The sequence below is a fragment of the Phyllostomus discolor genome, chromosome 4 (genome assembly GCF_004126475.2).
Source record: "Phyllostomus discolor isolate MPI-MPIP mPhyDis1 chromosome 4, mPhyDis1.pri.v3, whole genome shotgun sequence".
Classification (NCBI taxonomy): domain Eukaryota; kingdom Metazoa; phylum Chordata; class Mammalia; order Chiroptera; family Phyllostomidae; genus Phyllostomus; species Phyllostomus discolor.
The window spans coordinates 27,821,894-27,838,364 of NC_040906.2; the positions used below are offsets into that span (position 1 = coordinate 27,821,894).

Here is a 16,471-nt window from a genome sequence, read left to right on the forward strand (position 1 = left end):
GCTTATCTAACTCATGCTTTAGTTGGGCTAAAGAGTTGAACTAGCCCTGGTAATGTGGGGATGGCAGGGCTGGAAGAAGAGAAAGATGTCCTTTCCTTTTCTTTTCCGCCCCCTCCCTTCCACTGGGCCCTACTGTCCTCTGACCCCTAAGTTTCCCTCTGCAGCAAAGGTCTGTGGGGGTTGGGGCCCTGCTGGACACAGTGCATCCAGTTCCAAAATTTGCTGCCTCCCCTCCCCACCCACTGGCCTTCAGCTGTGCTCCCTTAGGTGCAGGGCAGAAAAACAATAAAAAAACAACAACTTTACAATGAGATATGATAAACCCAAAGGTTTGTAAGCAGTGAAACAAAATTCCAGACAGCATGGAGATTATTGGGGGCTGGAGGATGGGGAACAGTTGACTCATATTCCTGCCTTTCAAACTTCTCTTTCTCCATATCCGAACTCTTAAATTGTATTTATAATGTCTTTCAAGGCAGAGGCCAGAGGAAGAGAATGATAATTACTATTATAATTTATTGGGATTGCTTAGTGACAGACATTGTGCTAATCCCTTTCCATATGTTGTTCATCTAATCCTTGTTGTGAACCCATGAGGGAAATAGTATTATCCCTTACAGATGAGGAAGTGGAGCCTCAGAACCATTAGATAACCCGCCTGCAGCCACGGGGGCGGTTTGGAAGATGCTGGGATCTCAATGCGGCTTTATGGGATTCCTAGCCTGGTCGGCCTCTTAGTCAGTACAGGCCATGCGTAGAATGGGGCTCTGTCTGTGGTGACATGTGTTTCCTCATTCACAAAATGGGGACAATAACTATATCTACTTCATAGGGATGTTGTAAAGGTTAAAGGAGATAATCCTACACCTTCCACAGAGTTAACCTCAAAAACACTGGCTGTTATAACCAGTTAAAAAGTCCTTCTCAAGACAATGGGAAGTAACTGTTGAAGCTCAGGATAGACAGGTATGTGGAAGTTCATTATACTATTCTCTCTACTTTTACATGTGTTTGAAATTTTCCATAATAAAAATACAAAAGAAAAAAGAAAAAGTTAATTAGACACATATCGGGTGTCAGGTTGGATCCGATTACCCAGGTTGTAAAATCCAATAAACACAGACTTGCTAGAATAAATAATAGTCTAAGTAAAAATTCAACAAATAGATGCCTTGATTTTGTAATTAAAAAGAAATGCCTCTCTGTAAATTATCCTTATATTGTCAATGAAGTTTTTGGGCTGACAAAGTAATCGTGTGGGTAAGGTTGAAACAAAAGATGAAGTTTGCTTAGATTAAAAAAACAACAAACCAAACTTTTGCAATTGAAGCTATTTACAAAAGAGGGAGGAAGGGGGAGGGAGAGAGAAGGAGCCAGCACCCAGGGAAATGCTGTGCCCGGCCTTTAGAAAGGAGAAATGCAAGGTGGGAAGTAAAGCATGCTTCCCCAGATGGGGAAAGGAAGACAGTTAATTCTTCTAAGGACCAGTGCTAGGCTCAATCTTACTCATCAGCCTCAAAAAGACCTCAAAGAAGGATGCCTAATGACATCTGCAGTCTGCATGCAACACAAAGCTTTTCCAGGGAGTGAAATACCAAATTGTGGCAGGAACCAAGAGCAGGAAGTATCCGGAGATTGTGTGACTGTTAGAGAAACATCAGCTGAACTTCCCTGTCATTATCACTGGAGATAAAACGAGCACAATCTCCAAATCCAATTGAGAAGATTAGGGCCTTTTTCTATCCAGAACGTGGACCTTAAGGTCAACAAAACATTTATCATCTCCCCCACCCCCAAGGCTACCACGTGCCAGGAACTGTGTGCTAAACGCTAACCACATGGCATACAAAGGTGGATAGGCAGTTCAGGAAAAAAGTGTCTGTAAAGAGTGGTAGCTTGTTCTTTTAGATAACAGTCAAAAGTTCAACAGAAGGTAGGGAAAAGCTCAGAAGGACACTGAAACAGAAGGCTATTTTTGTACCTTTGTCAAAAACTTAGTGTGTCTACAGGTGTGTGTGTGGTTTTTCTTTGTCCTGAAGGAGGAGGCTGAAAGGCAAGATGAACACCATCTGTGAAACCCCCAAGGAAACAGATGGGTAAACACAGGTTCATTCAACCCAAGTCCCAGTGTGTTAGAATTACAGGCTACTCTTTGAAATCCAAAAGAGGCAAAATTCAGACACATACAATCAAATATGAATTTATACTGTTGTAAACTCATGAAACCTGAGGTCAAGACAAAATCTGGGTTGAAATAGAAGTGGCTCTGTGAAATGAGAAAAAGCTACCTAAGTCCAGTTTAACAGGATTTTTAGGACACTACCAGAGTCCTAATCCCTACAAAGCAACGAAACAAAGCCCGAGATAAAGCATGTGGGAAAGGATGTTTGCTCTCTCTAACAGAGAGAAAACTGACAATGTGAACACTGGTGAGATGGTTTCTTTCTTAGTTTAAACAAAGAGATGCAACAATTCTTGGAAAATCTAATTAGGGTTTGAGCTTGTTCTTTGATACTCTTTACCGACAACCTCTGCTCTGACAGCTCTATAAAAGCAGTGGGCTCAGGGCCCCTCTTGTCCCAGCATTACATAGATGGATCTGGATGCACAAGAGAGTTTCAGACCTTGAGATCCAAACTTTTCAGAAAAAGAGGCAAGTCCATTGGTCCCCAAGGTCTAGGATCAGAGGGATAAAATGCTGAAAGGGACCAAGATCCTTAAAAGGAGAATTCTGATAGCCCTATTCAACAATCTAATAAAAATCCTAACTAATGTTAAATGACTTTAACTAACAATAGTTACAAAATAATGGCACTATGATGGGACGCCTTGCTTAGCTTTCAGTGTACTTGTTTACTGTGACCCCTAGATCATTTTAAGTCTGACTTAAAACCAGGTACCCTCATGATCTATTTTTCCTTCTTACAAGGAGAATTTTGAAAAGAATGAAAAACCAGGAAGACAGTTAATACAAACAAAAAACTCAACCCAACACATCCCTAATTTTAAATTAGCCTGACTACACATTTTTGAATGCATTATTTGCAAGCCTTTTCTTTAAAGATAACTTTAAAAAAATTATTGCAGCAGTCATAATTGACATCACTTTGATTTTCACTTTTAAAATTAAATTGGTGGTTCTCATCTGGGGGTGATTTCGCCCTCCAGGGAACATGTGGCAAGTTTTGGAGGCCTTTTCTGATTGTCGCAAATGGGGGTAGGTAGGGTGTGCTACTGGCAGGTAGTGGGCAGAGGCTAGGGATGCTGCTCAATAACCTGTGATGCACAGGAAAACCCCACACAACAAAGAATTTCTGGCCCCAAGCAGTGGTGTTGAGGTAGAGAAACCCTGTGTTCTGTCATTAGTATTAAATCACAATTTCTAGTCTGAAGAAACATGATTTTTTTTAATGCCTCAATTAAACTTCTCACTGAGGAATATGTCACACTTAACTTATCATCTCTCTGATGTTGGACTATTATGCTGTTTCCAAGTTTTTTGTTTTTTGTTTTTTTTTTAAATTACTACTTTTTTTTAAAGATTTTATTTATTTATTTTTAGAGCGGGAAGGGAGGGAGATAGAGAGAGAGAGAGAGAGAGAGAGGGAGAGAGAAACATCAATGTGCAGTTGCTGGGGGTTATGGCCTGCAACCCAGGAATGTACCCTGGCTGGGAATTGAACCTGTGACACTTTGGTTCGCAAGCCCTCATTCAATCCACTGAGCTACACCAGCCAGGGGTTTCCAAGTTTTCTCTATTATAGATAATGCCGCCAAGAGATATCGTCACTCACTTTTTTTTTTCTTGCTGAATTATTTCCTTAGGATAAATTCCTAGAAGTCAGAAACACTGAATCAATGGGTATGAATACTTTTTTCATGTTTTAAAAGTCATATTGGCATTTTGCTTTACAAATGGATTAAAACAAATTGCCATCCACCAGAAGTGTGCAAGTTTTACCAAAACCTTGGCAGGACTGAGTATTACCTTTTAAAAAAGTGAGAGGAGACACACATCTGAAAAATCCTGTCTCCAGTTTGCCTCAATTTGCATTTTAATTCTACTCAGGAGGAATATTTTTCCATACATGCTTTCTATGGCTATTATTTTTTATCTGAATTGTTTGTCTTTTGCATATTTCTCTAACTGGTTCTCAATATTCTTCTTTTAAAATTGAATGTGATCTTCACAGAGTATAGATAATAATGCTGTTTTAGTTAATGCAATTATTTTAAAACTTCTTTAAAAAAGTTTTACTCCCCCCCAGCATAGAGATGTTAATGTTCCCTCCTAGAATTTTCATTTACAATTTTAATACTCTTTGTAGGTGCTGGCCACCTCACCCAGGCTGCAGCCTCTACACAGAGAGGCCCTGGGGAAGAGGAAAAGCTTCTCTAGCGATTGATGTCAGCCAGCCAGGTAAGAACAGTACTTGGTCTCTGACGATATCCCGGGAACGAATTTCCCTTAATCAAATGAAAGGCCTTAGGAGGAGCCACAAGGCAGAAAGGAAGCTAAATTCGAAGGAGAAGATCACATTCGGTGAGGAGTTGGAAGGCCCCGCATTTAAAAAGGACACCATACCTTTAGGACTGCAGAACTGGAAACGCTCCCTATGCAGCTATTATTAATATGCAAAAAATGCCTTATAAATACTTGATTCTGTTCACAGTGGGGTGGCAGTTCATTTGAAAGAGGAAATGGGAGCTTGGAGTTGAAACACGTCTGCCTGTCTCCTATTCCTTTTTTCATTGCTCTTTTCATCTCCATATTTCCCCTTGTAGTTTTGTTTCCCCTTTATCCCTGACTTAACCCCCTCCACTAACTCCTAGGAAGTGGTTGATAACAGTTGCTACTCTCATTTCTATTTATGGATTTACCTCTGAGGCCCTGATCCTCGGCCAGGTGTGGAAGGGGTGTCTTTGGAGCTGGTCCCAGGACTTGCATCCTGAGTATTGGAGACAGGAGCCCCACATCATACCGCTCCCTTCCTCAGCACAGACACCACTGGGAAGCGCACAACAGAGGTGTTGAAATCCAACCAGTAGGGGGCACCCGGAGGCAGCCTCCAGGACCGGGATCATCCGTGAATCTAATCACGTCTGCAAGGCACCGTCTGGGCCTTCTCTCTTACACACCTCTCAGAAATTATTTTCCAAATCTAGGCCTGTGACATCTCCTTAAAGCATGGTGATGCCCAAATATCCCACCTTTGGGTTTTTGTTCTCTCCTCGCAGCGGGTAAAAAAGCAAAAAACCTTTTTATGTGACAACTGCTAATATGAGGAGGGTGAGTCAGTGGGGCATTAACGGAAAGGAAGGAAGAGTAGAAACTGCTGATGCTGATAAAGATCAATTTTGTGTGATATCCTAGCCTGCTTCAGAGTGGAAAGGCAACCGTGAGAGGAACCCATTGGATTTGCCAGTGGCCCATTGAGGTACGTATCTGAAGTCTGCTGGGCAGAAATTTGTTTCTAAATCCTTTCCAGATGCTGTATAGTAAACTTGAAATTAGTCATTTACGTGGAGTAGGTTGAGGAAGTAGTTAAAATTGAAGTCAGTGATTAATCTAATAAAGGGCCATTAACCTCTAAAAGTAAGGGGTAGGGGAGACACCCCTCCCCCACCCCACCTCCATTTTCTCTGTGGGTAGGGGCTGGTGGGACTCCTTAGACTTTTTCTTAAATGGCTTTCCTTTTGGGGGCTACTACTGAAGGAAGTAAGACTACTGAGGCTTGAACAAGCCAACTGCTTCTGGTGGACATGACCCCTGTCCTTTCACAAAGGTGGTATGTGAAGTTCTCAGAGCAAGCTGCTTTGCCACAGCCTCATAGCTTGAGAGTTTAAGGCCCTGGGTCTGGTGTTCCTCCTTCTGACTGCAAGGTTAATAATTCAGTCTAGGGCTTCACTGGACGTGACTGAGTCACTCTGTCATTGCAGGTGATGTTAGTTCTCCTGAAATACAGCTACGGGGCCATGTGAATTTGGAGTGTGTTTATAGCATGTGAGGTATTTGCAAGGCCTTTGGAGTTCTGGAATAATCAAAATATAACACATTATACTTTCCATAGTTACAGACTATTAAAAAAAGAAGAGCTTCTAGATCCCTTATAAAGAGTGCCTTCAAAATGGGAATGTAAAAAAACAAAAACAAGAAAAACGGCAAACGTTGGTTCTGTTGTTCCTCAGTGGCGGGAAGGGACTGCTCGGCTATGCTTTAACCTCAGCGGAGGCCTGACCCAGCCTGGGTTTCTAACCGTGAAGGTTCAGGTCCTTCCACAGAACCCAGCTAGTCCCACAGATGAAAACAAAACTACTTGTATTATTATTGCTTTTTAATGAGTGCGAGGGAAGAGGAGAAAGCCAGGCTGTGGCAGGAAGTCGGAGATAAGAGAGAAAGAGAGATCAAGCCCCCTCTCTCCTCCAGGCTGTCACACAGCAGGGGGGGACCTGAGCGTGCTGGGAGCTGCGCTGCTTCTGCTTCAGGTTCAGGTTCATTGAGAACCGGGTGCAGCTGCAGGAATTCCCTAGTTGTCTCTCCAGAGAGGAGTGGAAGATAGTCCCAGCCTCAGAGCTTCAAGTGAAGGAACAAAATTATAAATATTTGTAGCCATATGCCTTTGAAACAGTAATAGATGTTCCTAATCCATCCAGATAAAGTATTTTTCTCCTTTCTTTAAGGTACCCTTGCATTTTTTTGCTTGATAGCCATTTTTTTTCTCTCCATTAGGAATGAGAATTGGAGTGGGAAAAAAATGGGCCGATTGCCACAAAGTCATAGTGGCTACAGCCTCAGTGGATGATTCTTTTCTGTATTCCTACTTCCCTTTTTGACTTTGCAGAAATGAGGGAAGAGCCTAAGCAGCTTGTCCATGAACATGAAGAGCCAGACAAAACATTCCATGTTTATGAGTTAAGGGACCTCTGTGATTTTATAGTTCATTTGTCTCATTTTACTGATGAAGCAAATGAGCCCCAGAGAGGTAAAGAATCTCATCCAGGGTCACACAGCAAGCCAGGATAAGAACCCAAAAGTTCTGTCTCAGTTTCCTGCTCATTTAAAGTCAGTACCGTACCTGCTTCTCTGGCTTTTGAGTCAAAGGTGAGGTTTCATTAAGATTCTTGTGAAGATTGGTTCCAGATTCAGTGTTTGCTATGGTAGAAATTAGAAAGAAAAGAATCAGCATTGTCAGATTTAGGTCTCATGATTTTTTATATGCCCCATTTATATACACACCTAATTCATATATGTAAGATTATCAACACACATGCATGTGCTTATAGCATCCATATTTACCCACCAAATAATACCCGTAACTTCTGTAGGCACCATGTCACATGTAGTGTTAAGACCTTATATTCAAATTTCTATTCTCTCGTTTTGACTGATCTTTCAGAGAACAAAAATCTTAAATCTTTGTGGTACTAAGACTCAGACGCAGCCAAAATGAAAAAAGGAAATATTGATGGAAAAAATCTGCTGATGCTGTGGAGTATAAATTTTGTATGATGGTGCTTCACAGAGCAGGAAAATGCTTCTGCCACCTTCCAGACTGAGAGATCAGAGACTCCCCTTTTCCCTCACGGTGTGCAGGGGAGCAGCAGAGGTGGAAACGTGGCACCAGCGTGGGGCTGGTGGGAGGGGGCCCACGGGACTCACGGGGCTCCCCGTGAAGCACGCGCCACACAGACACCGACAGGTGTTGGCACGTAATCCGCACGGCCCTCCTCCAGCGCCGCGCTATCTCAGCGCCTCTCAAGTGCAGAAACTGAGGCTCGGAAGGTAAAGTAACCCGCCCAAGGTCGTATAACTAGTGAGGTTTTGAGTAAGGATTTGAGCCCAAGACTGCCTGACTCAAACCCCAAGCTGCAAAAGGATAGGATTTATTTTGTTTTTCTTTTATTCCCCTGAGAAAGTAAATTTAATGTTTATAAAGGACTGTTTATTTGAGGAACAGATTTAGCTAGGCACATGGCTGCTGTGACAAAGGATTGTAGCTTCTTGTGTGGGACGAGTGTCCGACAAAAAGTTCTTTCCGTGCTTGCTACTCATAAGTAGCTCTTTTAAGGATCTATGGCCATATGTGACTCTGCATCTTTGTCTCTTTGACCTGAAGCCTCTAGTCATTCCTTGTGGGCTGACCTTTCCTTTTCTGTTGTTTCTCAGCTGTCCTCCTCTGTCTTGCTTGAAAATGGCTTCTGCGCAGACTTAAAACATTTTTAAATTGAAAACAGCTGGGGAAACTGAGGCCCAGAGAATGATTTCGTGTGATTGGCTCAAGGCCATACCTTGAAATAGCACAAGACCGGATCTCCTGATTTAGCATCTTGTACTTTCCCCTCTACATCACACTGCCTCCTGTTAGCCTCACTTGAGCTTGCCACATCCCAGCTGCTTGGCCTCTGGACAAATCCAGCCCAGCAGAATTGTGTTGTGATGAGGTTCACTTCATTGTGGCTTGAAAGGAACCATGGGTCTCTTAGAAGTGAAACTTATAAATTCTAACGCATAAGGAAAGTTCTTGCAACACCCGAGAAAGAATCAGTCAGCCAGAGTTCAAGAAATGTAAACACATTTTTAGATAGGAGGCTGAAAAATCGCTTAAAACTTCTCCATCTCATGGGTCAAGACCCTGGTAATTTACTGAGGTCCAAGCTGTCAAGGAGGAGACACAACTCAAACTGCATTCCTGGGAGATAAAGCAATGGGGGTGGTAAAACTTCCTCTCTGAACAATGTGGGAAGATCTGCCCCTGTTATCATGCCGAAGAAACTGACTAACCCATTGACCAACTCAGACAACCGGCTGTGAACAGAGCCCCAGTTCTTTTCATCATTCCGGAGGTGATGTGTGCAAGCATAGATACAGGCTGCACCGCCTCCAGGCCCGCCTGAAACTGGGAACGCGGGGTCTTTCTGTGATGAACATTTCTGCCACTAAAGAGATAAACGGAAAACACATTCCTTCCCTGGCTGCCCACCATCAGGCCCGTGCAGATTTTCCATTGCTAGCATTAGTCTAACCACAGGCTTTTAGCAAGGAGATAGCTTTCCCAGCAGATAACCGGGAAGTTTCAGAGATGACCCTTACTAGATGGGGTCTCCTCCCATGCCTTTTCTGCGTTCTTCAATTCATGGGATCCTTCACCAAACACTCAAAACTTGAAGAGCAGGAAAGAGCATCTGATTCTAGCACGGAATAAGATGCCTTAAAATTTCCTCCTGTTTAAACCTATGTTGATTATGTTTAATTGCCAAGGTGCTGTGGTTCATTGTTTTAGATAAAGATGAAAGATGGTCATATTTAGTCCCACTGTTTCAGAACGCTTATTTCCCTTGGTGAGGGATGTTCTGGTGGGCCCCATCTGTTATCAGAATGGAGACTGAACTCCCTAAAGTCACCTTATCAGGCAAAGTGGGCCACCCGACTCCTTCATAGATGTGTCCCAGGGCTTGGGGAAGAAGCTCAGACCCATAGGCTCTAAAGTGGCCAAACATTCTGTTGTCACAAGGGCAGGAGCTTTTGGAGGTGCTGGCAGGAGCCTCTTGAAATTTGTTCAAGACCTGTCTCTACACACACCACTTCTGAGGCATGAGTAGCCTTTGATTGTTAGTATGCTGTCAGGGAGCTTCCCCCACAGCGCGCAGTGGTTCCTCATTGAGGAGGGCATCTACTCACTGCCATCAGACCTTAGAAAGCACCTTTGCCTTCTCACAGCTTAGCATGTGGACTTGCAGCAGAAACCAATAGGAGAAGGCCTCAAAGTCAGCCTTTGGACCTTCATGGTTTTGTATTTTTGGTCAAAAATGGAAGATACAAAGGCAAATTCCAGATTATTAAAAAAATTATTCCCAGTATAAACTGAAAACTGAACCATAAAAGGAAGGATAATTCTCGTCCCTTTATATAGCCCTGCTGACCTTTCCTTAAGAATGATATCTAAAAATGCTTATTTTATATGATATGACTCAAGACACCTATGACCTATACAGTGTTTATTGTGTTATAATAAATCTCAAGTCTGCTTGTTTAATGTAGGAGACCCAAGATGGCCTTTTGGTATTGTCATGATCAAATTCTTGGGATGAGATTTAAGACCTTGTTAATGCTGCATGTTTTCTCTTTAAATCTTCCTGGGTGATGAGGAGGGTGAGATGGACATATCAAATCGTTGTTCAAGAACTGAGAAAGTCTGCAGGCGAAAGATATACCCCAGGGACCTGCGTTAAAGGAGCCAACTAGATGGATCTAGAAGATATGAGTCAGTCTGAATTTAAATATGAAATGCCTAGTAAATGCAAGGACAATATTTTTCTTCCATTTTGGAATAACAGCTCTTTTACTTGCTTATGTCTTCTTAGACCAAGGTTAGCTCAGTCTCAAGGGTCTGGCTTTAGCTTTGGGAACACCAACTTCTCTCCAAAGTTCATAAATAATTTTTTATGGAGAGATTCAATGGTACGTGGCAGTTTACCAAGCCCAAAATGGAAGGCAAGATAGATGATAGTGTTTAAATTTGACTTGTATAGCAACAATAAAAAAAGTGCTACATGAGAAACCCTCCAATCAAGATGCATCATAAGATTAATAAGGTTTGCCCTGGCTGGTATCACTTAGTTTGGTTGGGTATCCTCATGTAAACTGGAGGGTTGCAGGTTCGATTCCCGGTCAGGGCACATGCCTGGGTTGAAGGTTTGGTTGCTGGTAGGGGCGTATATGAGGGGCAACCCTGACTGATGTTTCCCTATTACATCGATGTGTCTCTCCCGCTCTTTCTCCCTCCTTTTCTCTCTCTCTAAAATCAATAAGTGTGTCCTTGGGTGAGGATTAAAACAACAACAACAAAACATTAAGAAAAAAGATTAATAAGGATACCTGTGGTGGAAGACTATGGAAGAAGGGTTTAAAACGAGGTTGAAGGTAGAACTACATACAAAGTAGTCAACCCATTCAATTCATGTGGTGGTCTTAATTCTTCAGAAAATATTGTTCTTGGTCACTTGCTCTCAAAGAAGTGTAGACATCTGGTCTCCCAGCCTCCAGTCTTAACCCCTTCAGTCCATTCTCTACATAGCTGGAAGGATCATTTCTTTAAAGTGAAAATTTGGTTGCCTGGGCCGGTGTGGCTCAGTTGGCTGGGCGTTGTCCCACAAAGTGAAAGGTTGCTGGTTTAATTCTGGGTCAGGGCACGTGCCTGGGTTCCGGGTCTGGTTTCTGGTCAGGGTGCAGACGAGAGGCAGGCAATCAATGCTTCTCTCATGCATTGATGTTTCTCTCCCTCTGTTTTTCCTTCCCTCCCCCCTCTCTAAAAATAATAAATAAAAATCTTTAAAAAAAAATCTGGTTATGCCAATTCCTGTGTAAACAGGATCTCACAGCCTTTGGGATAAATTCCATAGTTGCTGTCTATGGCCCTTTATAATTTAGCTCTTGCCTACCCCTCCAGCTGCATTTCTCACCTCTGCCTCCCCTACATGTGCCCTGGTATCCAGGCATTATAAGATGCTCACAATTCTCCCATGCTGTCATTTTTTTTTCTAACTGTCATATGGTTTCTTTCCCTGGAGGCTTCTTTGCTCTTTTCCACTTGGCTAGTCCTACATATATCCTTAGAAACTCAGCATAAGTGTCCTCTCCTTCCAAAGCCTTCTCAACCTCCTGGTTAAGGTAGACTGGGCTCGTTCATTACTCTAAGCACACTCCACTACATTAAGGCATGGGCTTTTATCCCTCAGTTGTATTCTTGTGCCTAGTGCCGTATTTGGCATTAGCAGATGGTTAATTAGTGTTGTTGAATGAATGAATGAGTCAATGAATGAATGAGCAATCTTTATGTCCTCTGTAAAACAGAATCACTAATTCTTTCCATTGGACATGTTCTGATGCTGGTGTCATCATCAATTTTCAAATGAGGAATTGCAGAGAACTAAGACAGTAGCAAGTAAAAACCCTTAGGTCACAGGGCGATGTGTGAAAGAAGTAAGAGAGAAACTACAAGGGAAAAAAAATCCTTAGGAAAAGCCTCATGCTTTATGGTCTTTTTGATGAGAAGATAATAAAGTCTGAAGGGTGAGAAAATAGGAAACAGTATTTGTGAATTATTGGTCAATGAAAATTATACTTTTTGATCACTTGACAGAGCTAAAATTAATATACTAAACCTGTTTACAGGTTGAGAAATATAAATGATACACATACACACAGCCATCTCGAAATCCATACCAGCCTTAAAATGCATTGCACTAAGTACAACTTCACTGCTTGAGCCAGGCTCCGATCCCTCATGCACATTATGCATTAAGTGAACAGCAGATCTTGGCTCCTTTGGGAGGGACACATCTGAGAATTTCAAGAATCGTTCAATTTGTAAATACCCCTAGTATATCATATATCATATGGTATATCATATATCATCGGAAATATCATATTCCCAATAAAACTAAAGTAGAAATGAAAAAGAAAGGGAATTCTTTAGACTCTTGGTGAGTCTATAAATGAATCTATAAATAAATGAGTCTATAAACAAAGGATTAGAGTAATTTACAAAACCATTCTTTGGCAGAGAATCATCAAATTGTTAGACCACTTCACTGTCTCTTATTTCTATCACTAGCCCCAGTAGTTGGTCTTCTTTTAAGGGCCATTTAAAAAAACTACATATATGTATGTGTGTATGCATATGTGTATATACACACACACACATCAATGTTCTTTTAATTTTTTTAGACTTTATTTATTTTTAGAGAGAGCAGAAGGAGGGAGGAGAGAGAGAGAGAAACATTGATTGGTTTCCTCTGGTAGGTGCCCTGTCAGGGAACTGAATCTGCAGCCCAGGCATGTGCCCTGACTGGGAATTGAACCAGTGACCTTTTACTTTACTGGACGACGCCCAATGAACCGAGACACACCAGCCAGCTGGGGCTAAATCAATGTTACTTTTTAAAGAGTAACTTCACAAAAGGCATTGCAGATGTTACAATAAATATAGACCACAACACTGAGATGTGGTGCTAGGAGGTTGGGTAGGTGCACTCACTAGCTTAGTGGTGGTCTTCTATCTCCCACCCTCATGATATCTATGATTTGACTTTATGTTTCTGCAAAATGACATACTGTATGTGTCTCTGACCTCTGAAGTCATTCGAGAATAGTTGAAACTGATCTTCAAGTTCACAAATACCCAAAGTCAACCATCTATATGATTTTTCAGAATCCTATCATTTTATCTGAAAATGGGTATTAAAACCAAATGACCAAAAAAACCCCCAAACAAACCAAAACCAAAAACCAAACAAACCCAAACCAAAAAGTTGTAAAGACTCTGTGTAGGTGATTCCAATGACTAGATGTTTTAAATGCCTTTTGAACTCAATTCTGGGGATATCGAGTATTTTCAGATTAGCATTATATTCATTTTCCTAAAACCTAATGGGGAATGTTAAACACAAAGAGACGTAAGAGGTTTTCATTAAGGTTGTTTAGCAAAGCAAGGGAACAAATAAGTTCCCATATTCTAAGCCCTGAAAGAAGAACTCTGTGCTTCTAAAGGCAGTCCCATTGGAACCATTTTCCTGCAGGGACTATGTTCTGCATGGTGGTGAGACTCCCAAGTCCTCCTTTAAAAAGCCTTTTTAACTCATATTATAGCTGAAGTCTTTTATTATTCAAATACATACAAAACACCTATGTCAACGAGGCCAGCAGCATTCTGCCAGGTACCAGTGGTACTATGGGTCCCTGCCCTCGAAAAGCTTGCAGTCTAATGGAGAGAAAAGCCTAGCTAGTGGACAGTTCAGTAAAAGAGATGCTGTGATGGGGTAAGCACCCGGTGCAGTGTGAGTGGTGGAACAGGCCTGCCACCCAATCAGTGGAGAGGAGTGGGTGGGGGGCACAGAAAATTGTGAGGGAGGTGGCCTTGAAAACTAACTGGGAACTACACGATAACAAGGAGTTGACTAGGAAAAGCCGTGAAAGCTGGGGGATAACTGGAAGTAGGGTGGAGGTCGCCAGGGGCTGGGGGCTGGGGAGAATGGGGAGTTGTTATTTCATGGGTATAGAGTTTCAGTTTTGCAAGATGAAAAGAATTTTGGAGATTGGTTTCACCTAATGTGAATGTACTTAACACTACTGAACGGTACCCTTAAAATGGTTAAGTTGGCAAAGTTTATGTTATGTATATCTTACCACAATTTAAAAAAATGTTGGGGGATAGGAGATGAGAAATTGTGCTTCAGGCAGAGAACAGTATTTTCAAAAGCTTAGAAATAAGACAGAGATTTGCATTGGCCTAAGGTCTTTTAGTTACTAGGAATAAAGAAGAGAAGGAATAAAAGGTTTTTTTCCCTCCCCTTTTTCCTGGATATAGAGCTTGTTAGGGGGCAATTCTGAAATAGTTTCTCTCTGGCATCTACCATTTCCCTTTCTGTACATTTCTTCTTCTTCTGCCTCTGTCCCCACATAGCTAATATTCTCTGTTAATCCAAGCCCGCCTGGGGCACTGTACAGGTCAGGCATGTTTCAACCCTTAAAACTCTACTTACTCTAGAATTATCAACCTCTGTTTTTATCCCTACCAGAAATTTTAGTCCCTCAGCACGGCTATTCTCATCTAGGTTGCAAGAGGGCAGTCAGCCAATTAAATACTTTTTTTTTTTTTTTTACTGAAATGTGAGTGGCTATTAGCGTCTCAGTATCAGTATTTTAAGAGAATACTTCTGATTCTAAAGTGAATCTGTTGTTAGTAAGATTTAAATAGTAGAATAATAGAAGTGACATTATAACATTTTGGCCATATTAGGAAGAACATTTTTGGTCTGGAGAGCTAGCCTGTAAACAGGCCTATCTTGTTTGAATATCTGTCTCAAGAGTTTGGTTCTCCCAAACAATGTCTTCTTTTTTTTTCAGCTTCTCTCCTTCTCCCACATCTCTAAAAGTTGCAAATCATTTTCAGTGTTACCCACAACAGAGTGTCTGCTGCTGCTTGAGGGGAAATGGCAGGAGAAAAGAGCAGCAGAAGCCATTCGTTTATATGGGTCATTTTAAAGTCAGGAACTTCCTAAAGTCAGGAACAAATTTTCACATGTTGTCAGATGGAAATGTGCCTATTTAGACTGACATCACCACTAATCATTCATCGTGATGAAAATGCAGGTTCTCACTATTCAAATCCCAGCTTCACCACTTAGCTGTGTGACCTTTGGCAAGTCCCTTAACTTCTCTGAGCCACATTGTCCTAGATGAAAAATGAAGATAATAGAATATAGCTTATATCATCGCTGTAAGGATGAAGTGAAATAAATGTAAAGCACTCAGCTCAATGCTTGGCACATCAAAGATAGATAACAATGGTAGTTATCACCACCACCTCCACCACCATCGTCATCATCATCATCGTCATCGTCATCACCATCCTTTACCGGAGGCTCCTATTTAAGAGCTGCTTTGGCCCATGTCCAATCAATGAGTGAGACCGGTGGCACTGAAACGCTTCCCACCACGGGCAGCATGTTCACCCAAGAAGAGTGGCAGGAAGGGTACTACAGAATGCCAGGCCCCCAGGTATTTCTCTGCTTACAGATTCTGAGATTGGCAAGCATATGCGTGTGCCTTTTCTTCCTTCTAGTTTTGCAGTCTCTGGCAAAAACAATTCCTGTTAGCCAGCTCTGGCTCTGGCCCTCCATCTGTGGCCTGGCTTCCTGTTACACTCGCAGGTCCCTCCCTCCCTCAGGATTCACTGCTGCCTGCCCCCAAAAAAGCAGCAAGGAAGACCACACACATTTTCCTATTAATCAAAGACTATTTTTAGGAGAAAGAGAAAGTCTCTACATAATCATCCTTTTTCCTTGGTCTAAAGCAGAAGCAGCAATGGCTGTGGGTGGAGGATGAGCTAGAAAGTCAAACTGTACTCCTGGTTTTTGCTTATTTCTGTATGGGAGAAACAAAATATAAAAGGAAGCTGGGAAGAGACAGAACTGGCCTCTGTCCTCCATTTAAAATACAAGCCTGAGAGTCTTTTTCCTCTGATAGCTTCCTAGTCTGTGGCTGTGCGGGCTGAGCTGTGCACACCTTCTCACACGGTGAACTGTGCAGCACATGGCCTGTGGAACCCCCAGGACATCCCTCCACGTTCTGCTTCCCGGGCCAGCCAAGCACAAGCACTTGGTTCAACCCAACTTCTTTTCTCCCCTGTATTTACACTCAGACCACAGCACGCAGTGCTGCCCCTGTGTCACTCGTGAGGACACCACGTTTCTCGGGCTCTCCAAGAAGTGAACCCTCTTTCCTACTTATTGTTATATTTGGGGAGAAATTGTGTATTTGTGGAGGTCTAGGTATGGAATAATATGTACGTAAGTCAAATGACGTAGATGAGAAGTACAGGTGACTTTCTGAGGAAAAGCTAAACTTTTAGGAGACGTGGAATAGTAGGCCCCTCCTTTTCATGGCTGATTTTTGAACCAACAGATTCAT

The 16,471-nt window shown here is 42.1% G+C and overlaps 1 protein-coding gene across 4 annotated transcripts in view; it reads right to left on the reverse strand.

Annotated features, from left to right (window-relative positions):
- The window catches only part of KIAA2012 (KIAA2012 ortholog), a 114,178-nt gene that overhangs the window by 45,090 nt on the left and 52,617 nt on the right, over positions 1–16,471 (reverse strand). For 2 of the 4 annotated variants that reach the window (XM_036023056.1, XM_036023054.1), the window contains 2 exons: positions 12,224–12,340; positions 7,077–7,153 (listed from right to left, as the gene is read on the reverse strand). In XM_036023056.1, the coding sequence (XP_035878949.1) occupies positions 7,077–7,153; positions 12,224–12,340 (194 nt within the window). The remainder of the gene's footprint in view (positions 1–7,076; positions 7,154–12,223; positions 12,341–16,471) is intronic. The other 2 variants (XM_036023055.1, XM_036023058.1) reach the window with 1 other exon arrangement.